The 18,652-nt window shown below is 52.2% G+C and overlaps 1 protein-coding gene across 1 annotated transcript in view; it reads left to right on the top strand.

Moving 5' to 3' along the window:
- zeb2b (zinc finger E-box binding homeobox 2b) overlaps positions 1-15,759 on the top strand; it is a 22,534-nt gene extending 6,775 nt beyond the window's left edge. The window contains 7 exon segments of the mRNA XM_080520092.1: positions 895-1,083; positions 3,576-3,584; positions 3,587-3,789; positions 6,841-6,949; positions 7,639-9,668; positions 10,985-11,165; positions 13,564-15,759. Of these exon segments, the coding sequence (XP_080376218.1) occupies positions 895-1,083; positions 3,576-3,584; positions 3,587-3,789; positions 6,841-6,949; positions 7,639-9,668; positions 10,985-11,165; positions 13,564-14,144 (3,302 nt within the window). The 3' untranslated portion in view covers positions 14,145-15,759.
- Positions 15,760-18,652: the final 2,893 nt, after the last annotated feature.

The following is an 18,652-nucleotide window of genomic DNA, read 5'->3' as shown; positions in this document are numbered from 1 at the left end:
ACAAATTGGCCCGCAAAGTCATCACGGGCCCAACAAATGGCTCTTAAAGCTCACCTTGGCCGGCGCTCTAAAAGCCTCATTAACGGGGATGAAGTCTGACGAGACGTCACCGTTTTGTGCTTCGCCAAACAGCCTGCAGGACGTCTTCAGGTTTGTAAACACTACACTGTGTGTGTGTGTGTGTGTGAAAGTCAGCCATCCCTTGACTAATGAAGGCTGCTGATTTGTGTGAGCGGTGGTTGGTGTGTGGAGGCAGCTATCTCCGCGCTGCAGCTGAAGACTTTCCCTGAAGAGAAGGACGGGAAATACTCTGAGAAAACACATTGTGTGGCCTCAGCACTTTGGCTGGCTTCAGATACAGTCTCTCTTTCTCTTTCCTCCCCTTTCTTTCTTCCCTCTCCTGGATGTGGCTTGCCCCGGTAATCTGTTCAACACAGAATCAACAAAGCCGCAGCCTCTTGATTGACCTTAATGTGGAAGTCGATACGGGAGACGTGGCTCCGCGCTGATTAGCCCTCCTCATGTATGTGCTGATATTCACCCTGATGCTCACGAGGCGCTGCTCTTCCAGGTCGTGAGCCCAGTGTTTTGTATGTGCGCTCTGGTCTCCTGGTTTCCTCCTGGTTTCCTCCTGGTTTCCTCCTGGTTTCCTCCTGGTCCTGTCTGTCCGACGTGGCGCGACAGGCGCAGCCGCTAATGTAGACGTATTCCCCCAAAGCACGGCCGCCATGTTTCATGGTGGCGATCTTCATCGCATTTCCACCGCCGTTCCCAATATCCTCCTGTAAGACATTTCTCTGGGGAGGGAGTGAATCCAATTTACCCCCCCCCCCCTCCCCCTCCTCCTCCTCCTCCTCCTCCTTCACCATCTCTCTCTCTCTTCTCTCTCTCCAGTCAAGAGCGTCGATTGCACTTCAGAGTTGGAGGACTTCTTCGCCAAGCGGAAGCTGGACGACGGCGACAGCCACGTGGTGAGCATCGCCGAGTACCTGCAGCGCGGCGACACCGCCATCATCTACCCAGAAGCCCCGGAGGAGCTGTCCCGGCTGGGCACGCCGGAGGCCACCGGCCCGGAGGAGAACGGTACGCGGGGGCAGGGGGAGGTCAAAGGTCACGGCGGGGAGCGAACTTTAGATTTACGCGCACAGACCTTCGTGGAAACGACGCCCGGCGAGGCCGGCGGCGGCGAGTTAGAGGAGAGCTGTAAAGATTTAGTGTGGAGTCGGTCAAACGTCTCGCGGAGGAAACACTCGTTAAGTTTTGATGCGCCGCATCAACAAACGTGTAAATGAAGATGTTCAAGGGCGTCCGGGGTAACGTGGAGGAACGCCCAGATACTGTTGGGAGAAAGAGAAAGAGGTGGAGGCGGAGGCGGAGGCGGAGGTGGTGACGGCGCCGGGCAGCGTGGCTCCCACAGATTCACCGGATGCCTCGCTGTTTACCTACAGGCTCAGCAACAGCTGGGCAGGGGCCTGAAACCAGATAGGGGGGGGGGGGGGGGGGGGGTGATTCATGGTGGAGGCATGATGAACGTGTCAGTGGGAAATGGTATTAAACTGTGAGCAGCGAATTAGGAAGGAGCAACATGTGTGTTTCACTTTGGCTTCATCCACTAGTGAGGACCGGTTCAACTGAGGAGAGGTAGAGTGAGGAGAGGTAGAGGAGGAGAGGTAGAGGAGGAGAGTAGAGGAGGAGTGGTAGAGGAGGAGAGGTAGAGGAGGGAGAGGTAGAGGAGGAGAGTAGAGGAGGAGTGGTAGAGGAGGAGAGGTAGAGGAGGAGAGGTAGAGGAGGAGTGGTAGAGGAGGAGAGGTAGAGGAGGAGTGGTAGAGGAGGAGTGGTAGAGGAGGAGAGGTAGAGGAGGAGAGGTAGAGGAGGAGAGGTAGAGGAGAGTGGTAGAGGAGAGAGAGGTAGAGGAGGAGTGGTAGAGGAGAAGAGGTAGAGGAGGAGAGTAGAGGAGAGTAGAGGAGGAGTGTAGAGGAGAAGAGGTAGGAGGAGAGGTAGAGGAGGAGTGGTTAGAGGAGGAGAGGTAGAGGAGGAGTGGTAGAGGAGGAGAGGTAGAGGAGAGTGGTAGAGGAGGAGAGGTAGAGGAGGAGTGGTAGAGGAGGAGTGGTAGAGGAGGAGAGGTAGAGGAGGAGAGGTAGAGGAGGAGAGGTAGAGGAGGAGTGGTAGAGGAGGAGAGGTAGAGGAGGAGAGGTAGAGGAGAGGTAGAGGAGAGGTAGAGAGGTAGAGGAGAGGTAGAGGAGAGGTAGAGAGGTAGAGGAGAGGTAGAGAGGTAGAGGAGAGGTAGAGAGGTAGAGGAGGGTAGAGGAGAGGTAGAGGAGAGGTAGAGAGGTAGAGGAGAGGTAGAGAGGTAGAGAGGTAGAGGAGAGGTAGAGAGGTCGAGAAGAGGTAGAGGAGAGGTAGAGGAGAGGTAGAGGAGAGGTAGAGAGGTAGAGGAGAGGTAGAGGAGAGGTAGAGGAGAGGTAGAGAGGTAGAGGAGAGGTAGAGAGGTAGAGGAGAGGTAGAGAGGTCGAGGAGAGGTAGAGGAGAGGTAGAGAGGTAGAGGAGAGGTAGAGAGGTAGAGGAGAGGTAGAGAGGTCGAGGAGAGGTAGAGGAGAGGTAGAGGAGAGGTAGAGAGGTAGAGGAGAGGTAGAGAGGTAGAGGAGAGGTAGAGAGGTAGAGGAGAGGTAGAGGAGGAGAGGTAGAGGAGAGGTAGAGAGGTAGAGGAGAGGTAGAGGAGAGGTAGAGGAGAGGTAGAGAGGTAGAGGAGAGGTAGAGAGGTAGAGGAGGGGTAGAGAGGTAGAGGAGAGGTAGAGGAGGGGTAGAGGAGAGTAGAGGAGCGGTAGAGGAGAGGTAGAGGAGACGTAGACTAGAGAGTAGAGGAGCGGTAGAGGAGAGGTAGAGGAGAGGTAGAGAGGTAGAGGAGAGGTAGAGGAGTGGTAGAGGAGGGTAGAGAGGTAGAGGAGAGGTAGAGGAGAGGTAGAGGAGAGGTAGAGGAGAGGTAGAGAGGTAGAGGAGAGGTAGAGGAGTGGTAGAGGAGAGGTAGAGAGGTAGAGGAGAGGTAGAGGAGTGGTAGAGGAGGGTAGAGAGGTAGAGGAGAGGTAGAGGAGAGGTAGAGGAGAGGTAGAGGGGAGTAGAGAGGTAGAGGAGAGTAGAGGAGAGGTAGAGAGGTAGAGGAGAGGTAGAGAGGTAGAGGAGAGGTAGAGAGGTAGAGGAGAGGTAGAGTCTGAGGACAGGACTCAGACTGACGCCTCTTTAAACACAAACTAATGTGAACTGCTGGATTCATACAAGACGACATGTTAGAAAGTCATATTGAGGTTAATGTGAAGGTTCGGCGTGTCGTAGTAGTGTGTGTGTGTGTGTGTGTCTGGGGGGGTCGGGGGGGTTGGGGGGGGGGGGGGGGGGTGGGGGGGCTCTCATGTGGAGCAGATTGCACAGATACCTCCCATACCACTCTGGCAGCTCGCCCGCTAGCTGCCATTGATTCACTGACCTTTTGGCCCGCTTTCCCTTCCCCTTCCTCCCCCCCTCCTCCTCCTCCACCCCCTCCCCTCCACCCCCACTCCCTCCTCCACCCGCTGCCTCCCATGCAGACCTGCCACCTGAACGCCAGATGCCTTCGCCCAACTGTTGACCTGCCCCTACTGCGACCGGGGCTACAAGCGCCTGACGTCTCTGAAGGAGCACATCAAGTACCGCCATGAGAAGAACGAGGAGAACTTCGCCTGCCCCCTGTGCAACTACACCTTCGCCTACCGCACCCAGCTGGAGCGCCACATGGCCACCCACAAGCCTGCCCGGGACCAGGTGAGTCCTCCTCCACCTTCACCTCCACCTCCTCCGCTCACAAGACACCTCATTTCTTCTGATTGGCAATCATTATTAATTTTTCATGGCATTTTGAAGATGCAGATCCTTTAATGGTAATAACTTTAATTGAGGCCCTAAATGGTTTTTTGATGGCCCTCCCTGATATGATTTTCCAGTCTCGTGTTCACGATCGAATGATTGTGTTAATTTCCAATTTGGAAATTTTTATCAGCTCCTTAACTTCACTTCACTCCTGGCCTTTAATGTTCTGTGGTGCAGCCGGCGGTGGCGGTGCTCCATCACCGCCGCCCCGCCCTCCGCTTCTCATTTCATGCACTGCATAAACATCTGTGTAGACGGGGATTTTCCCCAGCGATTTATGTCCTATACGTCTGAGATATAATGTGAATCTGCTGGCAGTTAGCATGAATCACCTTAAAGTCCTGTGAGGGTGAAAACACATCCAGCAGTTACGGGTGTTTAACTCGCCTGTCAGCTCCGGGCTGAAGACGTGGGACCAGATAGATTGTGGCACCAAAAAGAAAATGCACGCTTTCCCAGTTTTTGCACATCGGGGGATAATTACAACTTCTCAGAGATGTGGAATTAGAGCAGTAAATTTGAAGGTAGATGAAGCTCAATGTTTGCGCTTGAAAGGACAATTACAAGTAAAGAAAAACACCAACAGATTCATCAAGTTAATATTGAAAAAAAAAAATACATATTTAAATTAACCCTTTACAATTATTCCAGCGAATTATTATTTATTTTTATGCAACAAAATGTGAGCAGCCGCACATATGGAAATGAGGTTATTTAAAGTACAGTAATCTGTAATCCAGGGTGGTGTCCCGGAAATATTTCAGTCATTTAAATGTTGGTTTTTTTGGTGTTTATTTTTAAAGCAAAAGACACATTTTGACTGAAAGTAAGAATTCAATCACATCTTTTTTTTTCAAATGATCAACAACAATTATTGGAATAAAAGATAGTAACCAAATAAGTTGTTATAAAAAGGTGTGGATGGATGAATAATGTTCCGCATTAAATCTAATTTGTTTCTATTCAGGCACAGATGAGTCAGCAGTGCATGAAAACAACAAGCAAAGACAAATAATTTGTCTCTCCTTGATATTTAATTTTCTGCCGAGCTTCCCTCGCCGGAGAAGCCGCTCGGTGAGGCGCTCAGTGAAAAGAGAGAGAGAGAGAGAGAAAGGGAAGGCGATCGGAGGCTAATAACAGATGATGTGATGCTCGGCGCCGCCGCCCCGGGTCGCCGTGTCGCGCTCTGCTCTGTGAAGCGAGGATGACAGGCTCAGACTGGCTGATTTGATCACATGTCAGCAGCCACACTTTCACCTGATCTACCAGCTGGGTGTAAACGTGAGCAGATGGGCCGGCCGGGCGAGCGAGGGAGCGGGCGGGCGAGCGAGGGAGCGGGCGAGTCCCAGTCCTCCCATTACAATGCGGCTGCCGCTCCCCTCCAGAGTCCAGTCAATGGCCGCCGGCGCCTATTCAGGCGCTGCAGGTCCTCCTGAAAGCCGGTTATCTTGATTTGTAAATGAGGCGGATTGTTTAAGTGCTAATCCACCAGATGAGCCCGACGGCGGGCCTCGTCTCTAGGTGGCGCTCTTCCCCGCGTCGCCATGAAACATACATTTAATGCTGGGTGAGATTAGCATAAAGAAGAAGGTGGTGGAAGGTAAACATGTGCTCTGCTGTTCAGCCCTGGATGTTTACAAGCTCCACACTCCTCCCCCTCTTAACCAATTAGCTGAAATATGACTAATTAGAGGTTATACATATGCAAACACGCCGTCCGATCCAGCCGGGGCTCCGCCCACAAACACTCTCCGACGACGCCACTCACAATTAGCGCCGCGCCGCGATTGTGTCTTATTAGCAGTGGTGGCAAGACTAAACTTTAGCGGGCAGGGGTCCTGGGGGGGGAGGAGGAGGAGGGGGGGGGGGGGGGGGCGAAGCAGCTGTTGCTGTTTGTTTATGCAACTCAGCAACATAGAGCGGTGGGGTCCCTCTCCGGCGCTTGGCGGGGCCCCGGCTCTCCCGCTTGATCTTTGAAGGTTGGGGCTGTTTGAACAATTCCTCCCAGTCCTCCCAGTGTCCTGAACGCCACCATCTGTCTCCCCAGGAATGTGGGGAGAGTCAGCACACACCCCAGCATTTGTCAAGGCTGAACGGGAGGAGGAGGAGGAGGAGGAGGAGGAGGAGGAGGAGGAGGAGGAGGGACCCCCCCCCCCCCCCCCACCCCACCCCTCACCAAACTGTCTCCTTTTCTCCCCATTATTTACTCCCCGTTTAACATCCACACCTCCCACTTGGAATGAATTGTTCCAGTGGTGACGAGCCAGGTTTACAACCCATGTTGTTGTTTTCTCTGCGACTATATTTTGAGTTTCAGAGAGCAGCTCGCGTTTGAATTGCAAATTTAATGGATGGCAAGTGATGTTTTTTTTTCCTTTCCTTTTCTTTCCTACCTTTGAACACAGAATCAAGGCCCGGCCTGTTTGCTCAGTTCTGCTTCCTGACACTATTAAAGAGGTTTTTTTTAAAGGAAAGACCCAATTACTTGTCTGTGTTTGAGACAGTTGTGCAGGAGTCCAGAGTGTAATTCAGGTGGTGTGGAGGCAGGTAGGCCGGGCGGAGGGCGGCTCACGGCTCTCAGTACGTCTCCGGCTGATTAGGCTCAAATTAATGAAAAGTAGATCCGATCGGCAGCTCTAATGAAGGAAAACTCTTTTCATTTATTCTATTTTCTGGGCTGCCAAACTCTAAAGACAGGCCTGCTTTGGCCGCAGAGCCAGGAAATTAAAAGGTATGTGATTCTCTGTGTTATCGCGGCTGCCTGTCGTCGCTCGGCGGAGGTGGAAGTAGAACGCCAAGATGCTTCGGCGCCATTTGGCTTGTTGCTTCTTGTCACGCAGTCCAATTGTGATTATTTACTGAACTCTTACCCCGCCACGCTTTGCAGTGTGTTTCAATGCTCTCTCGCTCTCTCTCCCTCTCTCTCTCTCTCTCTCTCTCGCACAGCACCAACTGCTCAACCAAGCAGCCGGCAACCGCAAGTTCAAATGCACCGAGTGCGGCAAGGCCTTCAAATACAAGCACCATCTGAAGGAGCACCTCCGGATCCATAGCGGTGAGGAACAGCCCCGCGCTTCAATATTCATACGGGCAATTTAAAATGTGCAGCAGAAAGAAGGCGAATGTTTTAGGTTTGTGCCGGAGCCCCTCCTCCTGCTGACGGACGCCGAGCGCCGCCGTGTTTTAACTCAAATCCCAGTCGAGCTGCCAAGTGCAATATTTGCTGAGAAATGTGAAGCGTATCGGCCATTATTTCTTTTTATGACTTTAATGGATCATGTCCATCGATCAACGGGGAAAGTAAATGAAGCAGAGCATATATCTATCTGTCAGTCCAGAGGACGGCGTCTCTGGAGGACAAATATCGAGACGCAAACATGTGAAATACTGGAAAAGACTCTTTTGTTTAATTACAGCAAATAAAATATTTGACCAAAAAAAAAAAAAAACATCAAATGCTGGGAACTGTGATTTTAATAATGAATGAAAATTCATTCTGGGAAAGAAAACACACACACACACACACACAGGCGTGAGGATGCTAGGCTAATGAAGGCTAACGAGCAGAAACTGCCGATGCAGTTAGAAAGTGTCGATCTTATGCATCGTGACGTCTCCCTCATATGAACCAAGATGTACGGATGTGTGTTGGGTCAATATGACTCATGCCGTCGACGCTGCAGTTGTTCCCTCTCCCTCGGCTGCAGCGGGGTCACTGACCCGCCCTCTTCTCTGTGGTTGCAGGTGAGAAACCCTACGAGTGTCCCAACTGCAAGAAGCGCTTCTCCCACTCCGGCTCCTACAGCTCCCACATCAGCAGCAAGAAGTGCATCGGCCTGATCGCCGTCAACGGCCGCATGCGTGGCAGCATGAAGACGGGCTCCTCGCCCACCTCGGCCTCGGCCTCGCCCACCAACGCCGCCATCACCCAGCTGAGGCAGAAGCTGGAGAACGGCAAGCCGCTGGGCCTGGTGGACCACAACAACCACCTGAACATCAAGACCGAGCCGCTGGACTTCAACGACTACAAGCTGATGATGGCGTCCCACGGCTTCGGCGGCCCCGGGCCCTTCATGAACGGGGGCGTGGGGGGCGGCAGCCCGCTGGGCGTGCACCACAACTCGGCCGGGCAGAGCCCCCTGCAGCACCACGCCCTGGCCGGGCTGGAGTCGCAGCTGCTGGGCTACCCGGGGCCGCTGGTCAACAACCTGAGCGAGGTGCAGAAGGTGCTGCAGATCGTGGACAACACGGTGTGCCGGCAGAAAATGGACTGCAAGCCCGAGGAGCTGTCCAAGCTCAAGGCCTACATGAAGGAGCTGGGCAACCAGATGGAGGAGCAGAAGCAGGGGCTGACGGCGGCGGGGGGGCCCCAGGTCGGACTCCCGCTCGTCAACCACAACGGCGCCACCAAAAGCATCATCGACTACACGCTCGAGAAAGTGAACGAAGCCAAAGCCTGCCTCCAGAGCTTGACGACAGACTCAAAGAGGCAGATCAGCAATATCAAACGAGAGAAGAGCAACCACATGCTAGAAGGAGGTGTGGAAGAGAAGGTGCAGGAAAACAACATGTTTACGCCATACGCTTGCCAATATTGCAAAGAGACCTTCGCCGGGCCCATCCCTCTGCACCAGCACGAGCGCTACCTGTGCAAGATGAACGAGGAGATCAAGGCCGTGCTGCAGCCCAGCGAGAACCTGATGGCCAACAAACCGGGGATGTTCGTGGAGAAGAGCCACCTGGCGTCCTCCATGCTGTCGGAGAAGGGCCTGGCCGGGCCCCTCAACCCCTACAGGGACCACATGTCCGTGTTGAAGGCGTACTTCGCCATGAACATGGAGCCCAACGCCGAGGAGCTGCTGAAGATCTCCATAGCGGTCGGCCTCCCTCAGGAATTCGTCAAGGAGTGGTTCGAGCAGCGGAAGATGTACGAGTACGGCGCCACCCGCAGCCCGCCGCTGGAGCACCGGGGCGGCGTGGAGATGTTGGTGGGCTCCAACCACCACCACCACCACCACCACACTCCACCTAAAGACTCTCTGGCCGCCCGCTCGCCCGTGTCTCTGCTGAAGCCGGCCGACCGCATCACGTCGCCCTCCATCGCAGAGCTGCACAACAACGTCAACAACTGCGACAACGCGCTCAGACACCTGAAGAGCCACCAGTTCGGCGGCGGCGGCGGCGGCGCCAAGCCGGCCGGGGACAAGTTGGACCACTCCCGCAGCAACACGCCCTCGCCGCTCAACCTGTCCTCCACCTCTTCCAAAAACTCCCACAGCAGCTCGTACACTCCCAACAGCCTGACGTCGGAGGACCTGCAGGCCGAGCCTCTGGACCTGTCGCTGCCCCGCCTCCTCAAGGAGCCCAAGCACGCCCTGACCGTCAAGAGCCGGCCCAAGGTCAGCAGCATGACCTTCGACCACGGCGGCGTCCCCTCCCCCCGCGAGCACTTCGAGGAGCCCCTGAACCTGGCCTATCTCAAGAAGGAATTCTCAGGCATCAGCAACGGAACCCTAGAAAAAAGCACCAGCCCCATTTTCGGCATTAACCCCTTCGCCGCCAAGCCGCTGTACACCTCGCTGCCGCCGCAGAGCGCTTTCCCCCCCGCCACCTTCATGCCCCCCATGCAGGCCAGCATACCGGGGCTCAGACCCTACCCCGGCATGGATCAGATGGGCTTCCTACCACACATGGCCTACACTTACGCGGCGGGGGCGGCCACGTTCGCCGAGATGCAGCAGAGGAGGAAGTACCAGCGGAAGCCAGGTTTCCAGGTAAATAAGCCCCGCCCCCTCTGCTCAGCAGGTCACCAACACTGAAGAGGATAAAGCGGCGCCTCCTCGTAACAGACTGGAGCTGCAGTTGTTAGCGCTGCGCTCCGTCAGGCGGAGGACCACGTTAATGCGTTTGGCCTCAACTGCCGCGTTTTGTTATTAAATGTGGGTGAAGGGCCTTTGTAAAAATGACAAAGGTGAGCCCCGCAGCCGCGCAGCCCCGCAGCCCCGCAGCCCCACACTTCTCGCAACTCGGCTGCATTTTAAAGCCGAGACGAGCTCCTACCCGCGGATTAATAATGCACCGTCTCCATGTTCATTACCAGTGAATGCTGAAGGCTGTTTAACATAGAGGGGAACCATTCTGATGAAAAAAAGTATTAATAATGTTTCCTATTCTAAGTTATTAAATTAGATTTTAAAAATACAGCTACGGGCGTTTAGTTCAAATTGATTGCAGAGTGATAGTGGTCCCTTCTTAAAACAAGCGCAGCCCCACATTATCACACTCACATTCATTAGAGCGGCTCAATATTGGCCATTAAGGTGCACCTTCTGATTTTAATCATCATATGAGTTTGCATTTTCAAGAATGGCTCCAGCGTTTCACATTGTTCCCCATCAATTCATATTTAAGACTAATCTTCATCATAAAAGGGAATTTTAAAGGAATTAGTGCAGAATTAGCAATAACGAGGGGCCGTCGGTTATGTTGGGCTCATATTAACTCTGCAGCACAAAGTTGTGCAGAAACATGGAGGACGGCGTGGAAATGTTTACTTTCACATTTGAATGCAACTTCCAGTTTGCACACGAGCACAGATGGCTTCAGTTTAGCTGCAAATGGATTCCAATTAAGGATTATTTAGCTCAAATGGAGGCGCACAATGCCCGACATTTATAATTAAAACGCACTTTTGCCCTCAAATCTAATAAAATGTGTCGGCAACACACATTTTAAACTGGATCCATGTCTATTTTTAAACCAGTTGGCTCGTACAGGTGCAGTAGAAACAGCAGGTTTACATTGACATGTGATCGTTATGACTGTAATTAATGTCAGATTTCCTCTTTTTTTGCAGTTTTAATTCAAATGTTGGGGGGGGGGGGGGGGGGGGGGTCAGGAGAATGCTGCCTTTTCCCTGGAGGATGTTAATTTTCTCTAAGACGTATAATGATAGACTTGTTTATTCAGTGACGACTGTCCAAGTGTTTCCTCTCATTGATTCTGGTCTCTGTCCCCCCCACCCCCACCCCCCCCCCCCCCTCTCTTTGTTTTCGGTTTGTTTTTTTTTGTGTTTGTGTTGTTTCTGAAGGGGGAGCTGCTCGACGCTACTCCAGATTACATGTCAGGGCTGGACGACATGACAGACCCAGACTCCTGTCTGTCGCGGAAGAAGATAAAGAAGACTGAAAGTGGTATGTACGCGTGTGACTTGTGCGACAAAACATTCCAGAAGAGCAGTTCCCTTCTAAGACACAAATATGAACACACAGGTATATACTGTTCTAGACCCTTATTTTAAACCCCATGCTTTCTTTTTGTTCTCAATGTTTGTGTTGCCAAATCCTACCAGTATGAAATTCTCTATTGGTATTGATTCTTCTTGTCCCTCCTTTCCTCCTCCTTTCCTCCTCTGTTTGACTTGTTTGTTTCAGCTAACGTGCTTCTTCATTGACAGGATTGTTTGTGAATGACAAAGTTTGAACATGTGACGTGTTTGCAGGGAGAGAAATGTGTGTTAGCTGCAGGTCTGCAGGCAGGTCGTGTCCACGCCAGGCAGCGAGCGCCGTCTCTTTAGAGACGCACATCAATTCACCTCCATGTGTAAAGGCAGAGAAAAGGGCCTAATGCCTTTATCGGAGCCATTATTGGCGATAGATCGCATCAGCGCGGCGGCGCTGCGCGGCTTCAGAGCGTTGATAACAAGTCTTTCATTACGGTTATTATACACAGATCCTCTTTCACCAGGTTGCATCATTTATTTTATCCACTATCTGTATGGGAGCGCTCGCTGCTTTATGCAGCCGTCCTCTTATCTGCTCGCACATAAAAGCGAGGGAGGGCGCAGCGCCGTCAGAACAGCGCCGGCGCTTTCAAAAAAGGCGGCGTTATCTGCGGCGCGGCGGCGGAGCCTCTCCAGCGCCGGACGCAACACTTTCATCTGTGTTTGTTTTTTAACTGCTTGACGCGCAGCAGCAGCAGCCAGATGTTGGACAGGGAGCCAGGGGGTCATGTGACCAGGCAGGCGGCCATGTTTAGCGTGGCGAGCAGAGGAAGCAGAGAGAGAGTGAGATGAGGCTCAGGCCAGGTGAAGACAGCCCCCCCCCCCCCCCCCCCCCGGCCCCGTGTCACTCAGAGACCAGCAGCAGCCCACACAACCTGGACGGCGCCGCCTAGTGGCGAGAGACGAGTGAGCGGAGTGACCCCTCGCCGCCGCCGCCTAGTGGCGAGAGACGAGTGAGCGGGGTGACCCCTCGCCGCCGCCGCCGCCTAGTGGCGAGAGACGAGTGAGCGGGGTGACCCCTCGCCGCTGCCGCCTGTTTATTGGCTTTGCACTAGTTTATCTATGTTGCATTGATCAGCGTGACGCACAGGCCTGCAGTAGGGACTCCTGGTGGACTTTGTCCCCCCACAGGCCTGCAGTAGGGACTCCTGGTGGACTTTGTCCCCCCACAGGCCTGCAGTAGGGACTCCTGGTGGACTTTGTCCCAACACAGGCCTGCAGTAGGGACTCCTGGTGGACTTTGTCCCAACACAGGCCTGCAGTAGGGACTCCTGGTGGACTTTGTCCCAACACAGGCCTGCAGTAGGGACTCCTGGTGGACTTTGTCCCCCCACAGGCCTGCAGTAGGGACTCCTGGTGGACTTTGTCCCAACACAGGCCTGCAGTAGGGACTCCTGGTGGACTTTGTCCCAACACAGGCCTGCAGTAGGGACTCCTGGTGGACTTTGTCCCAACACAGGCCTGCAGTAGGGACTCCTGGTGGACTTTGTCCCCCCACAGGCCTGCAGTAGTGGACTTTGTCCCAACACAGGCCTGCAGTAGGGACTGGTGGTGGACTTTGTCCCCCCACAGGCCTGCAGTAGTGGACTTTGTCCCAACACAGGCCTGCAGTAGGGACTCCTGGTGGACTTTGTCCCCCCCACAGGCCTGCAGTAGGGACTGGTGGTGGACTTTGTCCCAACACAGGCCTGCAGTAGGGACTCCTGGTGGACTTTGTCCCCCCCACAGACCTGCAGTAGGGACTGGTGGTGGACTTTGTCCCAACACAGGCCTGCAGTAGGGACTGGTGGTGGACTTTGTCCCCCCCACAGACCTGCAGTAGGGACTGGTGGTGGACTTTGTCCCAACACAGGCCTGCAGTAGGGACTCCTGGTGGACTTTGTCCCCCCCACAGACCTGCAGTAGGGACTGGTGGTGGACTTTGTCCCAACACAGGCCTGCAGTAGGGACTGGTGGTGGACTTTGTCCCCCCCACAGACCTGCAGTAGGGACTGGTGGTGGACTTTGTCCCAACACAGGCCTGCAGTAGGGACTCCTGGTGGACTTTGTCCCCCCCACAGACCTGCAGTAGGGACTGGTGGTGGACTTTGTCCCAACACAGGCCTGCAGTAGGGACTGGTGGTGGACTTTGTCCCAACACAGGCCTGCAGTAGGGACTGGTGGTGGACTTTGTCCCAACACAGCAGCAGGGAAGACGAACAGAGAGCCTGAAGTCGTGTTATGATGTCATGGTGTTATGATGTCATGGTGTTCTGATGTCATTGTGCTCCATGTGCCCTCCACCCTCCACCCTCCACCCTCCACCCTGTGCTTTGCTGTGACTGTGAAGGTGTGTGTGCGGGACGCCGTGACTCACGCGGCGGCGCTGTGTGTTTGTGTGTCTGCAGGCAAGCGGCCTCACCAGTGCCAGATCTGCAAGAAGGCCTTCAAACACAAGCACCATCTCATCGAGCACTCCAGACTGCACTCGGGCGAGAAGCCCTACCAGTGCGACAAGTGCGGCAAGCGCTTCTCCCACTCGGGCTCGTACTCGCAGCACATGAACCACCGCTACTCCTACTGCAAGCGGGAGGCGGAGGAGCGGGAGGCGGCGGAGCGGGAGGCCCGGGAGAAGGGCCACCTGGAGCCCACCGAGCTGCTCATGAGCAGGGCATACTTGCAGGGCATGACTCCTCAGGGCTACCCGGAGCTGGCGGAGCGCGAGGCCATCCTGAGGCACGACGCCGCCGTCAACGGAGGGATCAGAGAAGGACGGAAGGAAGTGGAAGGAACGTACGCCAAGATGGGGGGGCGCAGGGAGGACGAGTTCGAGGAGGAGGAGGAGGAGAGCAAGAGCATGGACACGGACCCGGACACGTTGAGGGACGAGGAGGAGAACGGAGAGCACTCCATGGACGATAGCTCGCTGGACGGCAAAACGGAAACCAAATCGGAGCACGAGGACGCCATGATGGAGGACGGCATGTAATCAGAGCGGCGGCGGCGGCGGCGGCGGCGGCGGCACTTCAGAAGCTTCCCATCTTAAAGAAAACACAAAACAAGTTTCAGTTTCTCTCTTTGGGTTCAGTATTATTACCACTGGGTTTAAAACGTCGTGCTTTAAGCTGTACGTGCACGTGCCTGAAGCTTCCAGGAAGCTTCTTTGATAGACTCCTCCTCCTCCGACCAGGAGGAGGTGAAGAGGAGGAGCAGGAGGAGGAGCAGGTCTGCCCAACAAGACATGGACTCAAATGAATTTGAAGGAGGAAGTTGAGGGAAGGGAGGCGAGGGGTTTGTGAAATAAGCTGCATTATGCAAACCGAACAATGAATAAATGAATACATTTCAAAAAATGTACAGTACTAAGGCCTAAAAAGTGTGGTGCTAACCTCCTCAAATAAACCTGTGTTCCATAGTATTTATAGCACAACTAGTGACTTGTACAAATTGCACTCCGCTTCTATAATCATGAACAAAAATAATAAAAAGTATTGCCTATGTATATATTTATACAGTGTTGGAAAAAGAGCAGTGTTACCTGCACTACAGTCCTTGGATACCCCCCCCCCCCCGGCCCCCCCGGTCTTACTTCCATCTGCAGCCACACTGTTTTAGGCCTCTGGAATCAAATGAAGGAATTTGAACTGTGTGACAAACGGAGGCTCTTCTTGTTCTCGTTGTTGTTTTATTTTTATTTGTATTTTTTTTTATCTAATTAATGAATTAATGGAGTTTTAAAGAGACCTTCATTTTAAGGGAAAAATTTATGGATGGATGGTGGAAAAAAAAAAAAAACTAACAAAATGAAGGACGAAGCCTTTGTAAGGTGTTTTTGATAAGAAAAAAGAAGCCTTATATGCAAACCTTTTAACCTGTGTGTTTTCTGCAAGTGCCACCCTCGTATTGTGTAAAAGGAAGGTTACTTTTTTCACCAGCTTCAGTATTATTATGGAAATGGTTCACCACCCGTGTCAGTATTAAGACTTATAGGCAGCAGTTCCTTAGTTTACATTATGTTGTGCAATGTTTTCTCACTTAACTTTGTCAGTATTACACCAAACCATTTTTTTTTGAAAACAGCAAATTGCATTCATTTATTTGTAGGTTTGAAAAAAAAAAAAAACATTATTTATGTGGCCCATTTTATATTTCCTAATTTTATTTATTTCATACTGTTGTGTACAGTACTATAGGTCTTCAATATATAGATATATTTTAGTAAAAAGGAACATGGTGTCGATCATAGGGGCAAATTTTACGTAAAGAGAGCATTTATTGTGTTTTGAAACATTGTGAAATGCGAAGTTTAATCTTATTTTATTTTATTTCCTTTTATTTTCCAGTGACTGGAAAATTCCAAATTTGGGAACTTTTATACAATTGTGAAAACACTGTATTTTCGACTGAAAAAATTCCACTTTCTTCATCTTTGTTTCTTTTTTTAAGCTAAAAAATGAAGAGGGACTGTTAAATACTATGTATGATATCATGACTGAAGAAGAATCTTTCCTGAAATGTCTTTGTAAAAGTATTATTGAATTCTTAATTTGTAATTTCTCTTGAAAATGACCCTGCTCGAATAAAAGTAGCCAAATTACAGAGTACCCAACCCTGGGCGCATCATGTTTATTCACAAACTCACTTTCAATTCCCCCACAAGGAGCCGGGAAGTGCACATCCAGCCTGCCGCTCATTATTATGTTAATTACACACACTTTCACTGCACCTACTGCCGGATCAAAGGGAGGCGCCGAGGAGAAACTGACTCCTGCAAATACGCAGTCAAAGTGTTTGTCATTTGCTGGAATTCGGAGTCGGGAAGCTCTCCACTCTCTGCCGTCGCTTCGTGATGAAAACAATTCACCGTCCGTCTTGCAGCAAAACTTCCCGTCGTCAGTAAACCAGACAAAACGAGTGGTCAGTCTGGCCTCCAGCCGTGCAGCAGCACCTCCGCCTTCACTCTGAACACCACCCGTCTCATTCTGTCGCTTTAAGAGGAACCGACGGGTCTTAAAGTTCCCTGACTAATAATAATCAGACGCTCCTCGGTTCTCAGCCTCGCCGATCGGCTGCGGGGGAAAGTTTCCTGACAGGTGGACTCCAGCGGCGCCGCGCTATGCAGATTCTCAGCAACATCAAAGGCCCACATGAAAGGTTGAGCCGTGCCGAACATCACAACCAGCTCTGCATATCCCCCGTTTTCCTATCGATCGCCGCGCCGGCCGATCGGCGGCGGCCCGTCCCGCGGATGAAAGAGGGTCTTAAATGATTAGCAGATGAATTTGATAATGTGCTGCGAGGCTCCCGGACAATGGTGAGGCTCCCCGGGGGGGGGGGGGGGGGGCGGGCTGCCGCGAGCAGAGAAAGTCCTCCGCTTCTTACATTCTACACCCGTCAGGACGGAGCGCGGCAGCGAGCGGGAAGGTCAAGGGTCGGCGGGGGGGTGATGAAACGGCGCTGCAACCGCAGAAGGGAGGCGCTCACTTCTATCAGCTTCAGCGTTTACCTCACACGGCTTCACGGTGCATTCAAGGACCCGGACGTCTGCGGAAATTCCGGCGGAGGCTCAATGCGGCCTCCGAGGAGGACGTGCGGCTCCGCATTGATCCTCGTGTCGCTTTATTTCAACGCGGCGAAATGAAAATGTGAGATCTGCTCGTCAGCGTGCAGAATATTGTGCAGCGCTTAATCCCGGATTTGTGTGTTGAGTCGGAGGCCGGCGAGGTCTGCGTGGAAACGCATCCCGAACAGAGAGCGTTTCAAAACAAATGTTCACTTCAGCGCTGATCCGATTAGCCCCCCCCCTCGGCCCCCCCCGTCAGGGCCGATGCTGGGAGCGCTGCCCGGCGCGCCACGTTTAAAAAACAACACAAACAACAACGGCGGTGTGGATAGTAACTCATAGTGTCATGGAGCCATATGCCGGGTGGAGCTGATGACTCACCGCCTCGGCTCACAGCACACACACACACTCCTACAAAATAAAATCACTCCTTTTATTTCAACCTCCTCCACCTGAAACGCTGCAGGCCGCCGTCCAATCAGCTTCCTGCTTTGAGGTTAAGACGTGAAGGGATGAAAATAAAGAGTGATAGAGTGAGACGAGCGTCAGAGGCCAGCGGATGGAAATAGGACGGAGGTGTGGTTCTGGGACGGGCTGAGTCCCGGAGAACACATCACAGCCTGGAATAACACTAATGAGTCAGTGTGAGGGGGCGGAGCCTCAGCGCTTCCCTCACTACACACTAATAACACATCCTGCTTCACAACATTAATAACCACAGCAGAAAAACCTCACAATTATAATTACAACTGGAATTAAAATTTTGTAAATAGACCTGGGAGGAAATTAATTTATTATAAATATATCTTAACTTCTTAATAGTTTTTATTGGTTCATAAACACACAAATAAAAACAAATAAATGAAAAACAAGACGTGTCTCCAGATTGTGCGAGGAGCTGGTTCCTCGTGACGATGCAGCGGCGCCAGATGATGGAAGCGAGACGAAAAGACGAACAAACAAAAGAGGAAGAGTGTGAGGATGAAGGCGCAGCTGCCAGGAACAGATAAAGTACACAACTCCTTCATTTCTCATCTGCTTTATGAACCACGTCACGTGGCGGCGCGTGCGCCCCTGACACGGGCTGCCACTCAAGCTGCAATTAAGTGCAGGTGTGGGCGGAGCTTCGGGACGAGACCGGAAGCACACGGCGGAGAGGAAAACCTCCTTTACACACCGTGGTCTGGCAGAACCAGGACCAGAACCAGGACCAGGACCAGGACCAGGACCAGGACCAGGACCAGGCTCGGAACCAGGCTCGGAACCAGGCCCAGGCCCGGAGGACAGGTGTGGACCAGGTGAGTTTCGCGGCTCCTCTGTTCATTGAATCCAGCTGTTATCGCTGCAGACTGATGTTTAAGGTGAACTGGTTGCCGTGGTAAGCGCTGACCGACTTCCGGGGACGCCTGCCGCCAGAAGGAGTGACAGCAGGTGTCAAAGCAGGCCGGGCACCAGTTAGCAGGGGCACCAGGTAGTGTCAAACACCAAACTAATTATGTTCGAACGCTAATTACGAGAAGAAAATCAGAATAATGTTAAAATTCTGTTTCTTCCAGACAGTTTTTTTTAGCTGCTGGTGGTAAAATATGTTAAATATTGTCACGTGAAGGCGTTTTAATGCAAGGTTTGTCAGAGATAAAACGTTAATCTCAGTATTTTCCTCACACACTTTATTAATCCAACTTTTATTTAAATCCATTTTCTGACTCTTCGGGATTTATTGTAGCTTTATTTTAAAATATCAGCATGTATAAATAATGTGAATTGAAATGACAGTTGTTCTAAATACGGTGAATTGAATTGAACTGATTGGAAACCTGCTAGTTGTCATGCAGCCCCGAATATTTAAAATACAAGATAATTATAATGATTATAGAGGCTGAAAACTTGTGAACCTCCTTCTGGGTTGATGCTGCAGTTGCCTGGCAACAGAC

This window comes from Blennius ocellaris (assembly GCF_963422515.1).
Source record: "Blennius ocellaris genome assembly, chromosome: 24".
NCBI classification, from domain to species: domain Eukaryota; kingdom Metazoa; phylum Chordata; class Actinopteri; order Blenniiformes; family Blenniidae; genus Blennius; species Blennius ocellaris.
Note: the sequence above shows the minus strand (reverse complement) of the source record. Positions and strands in the feature narration are given on the sequence as shown.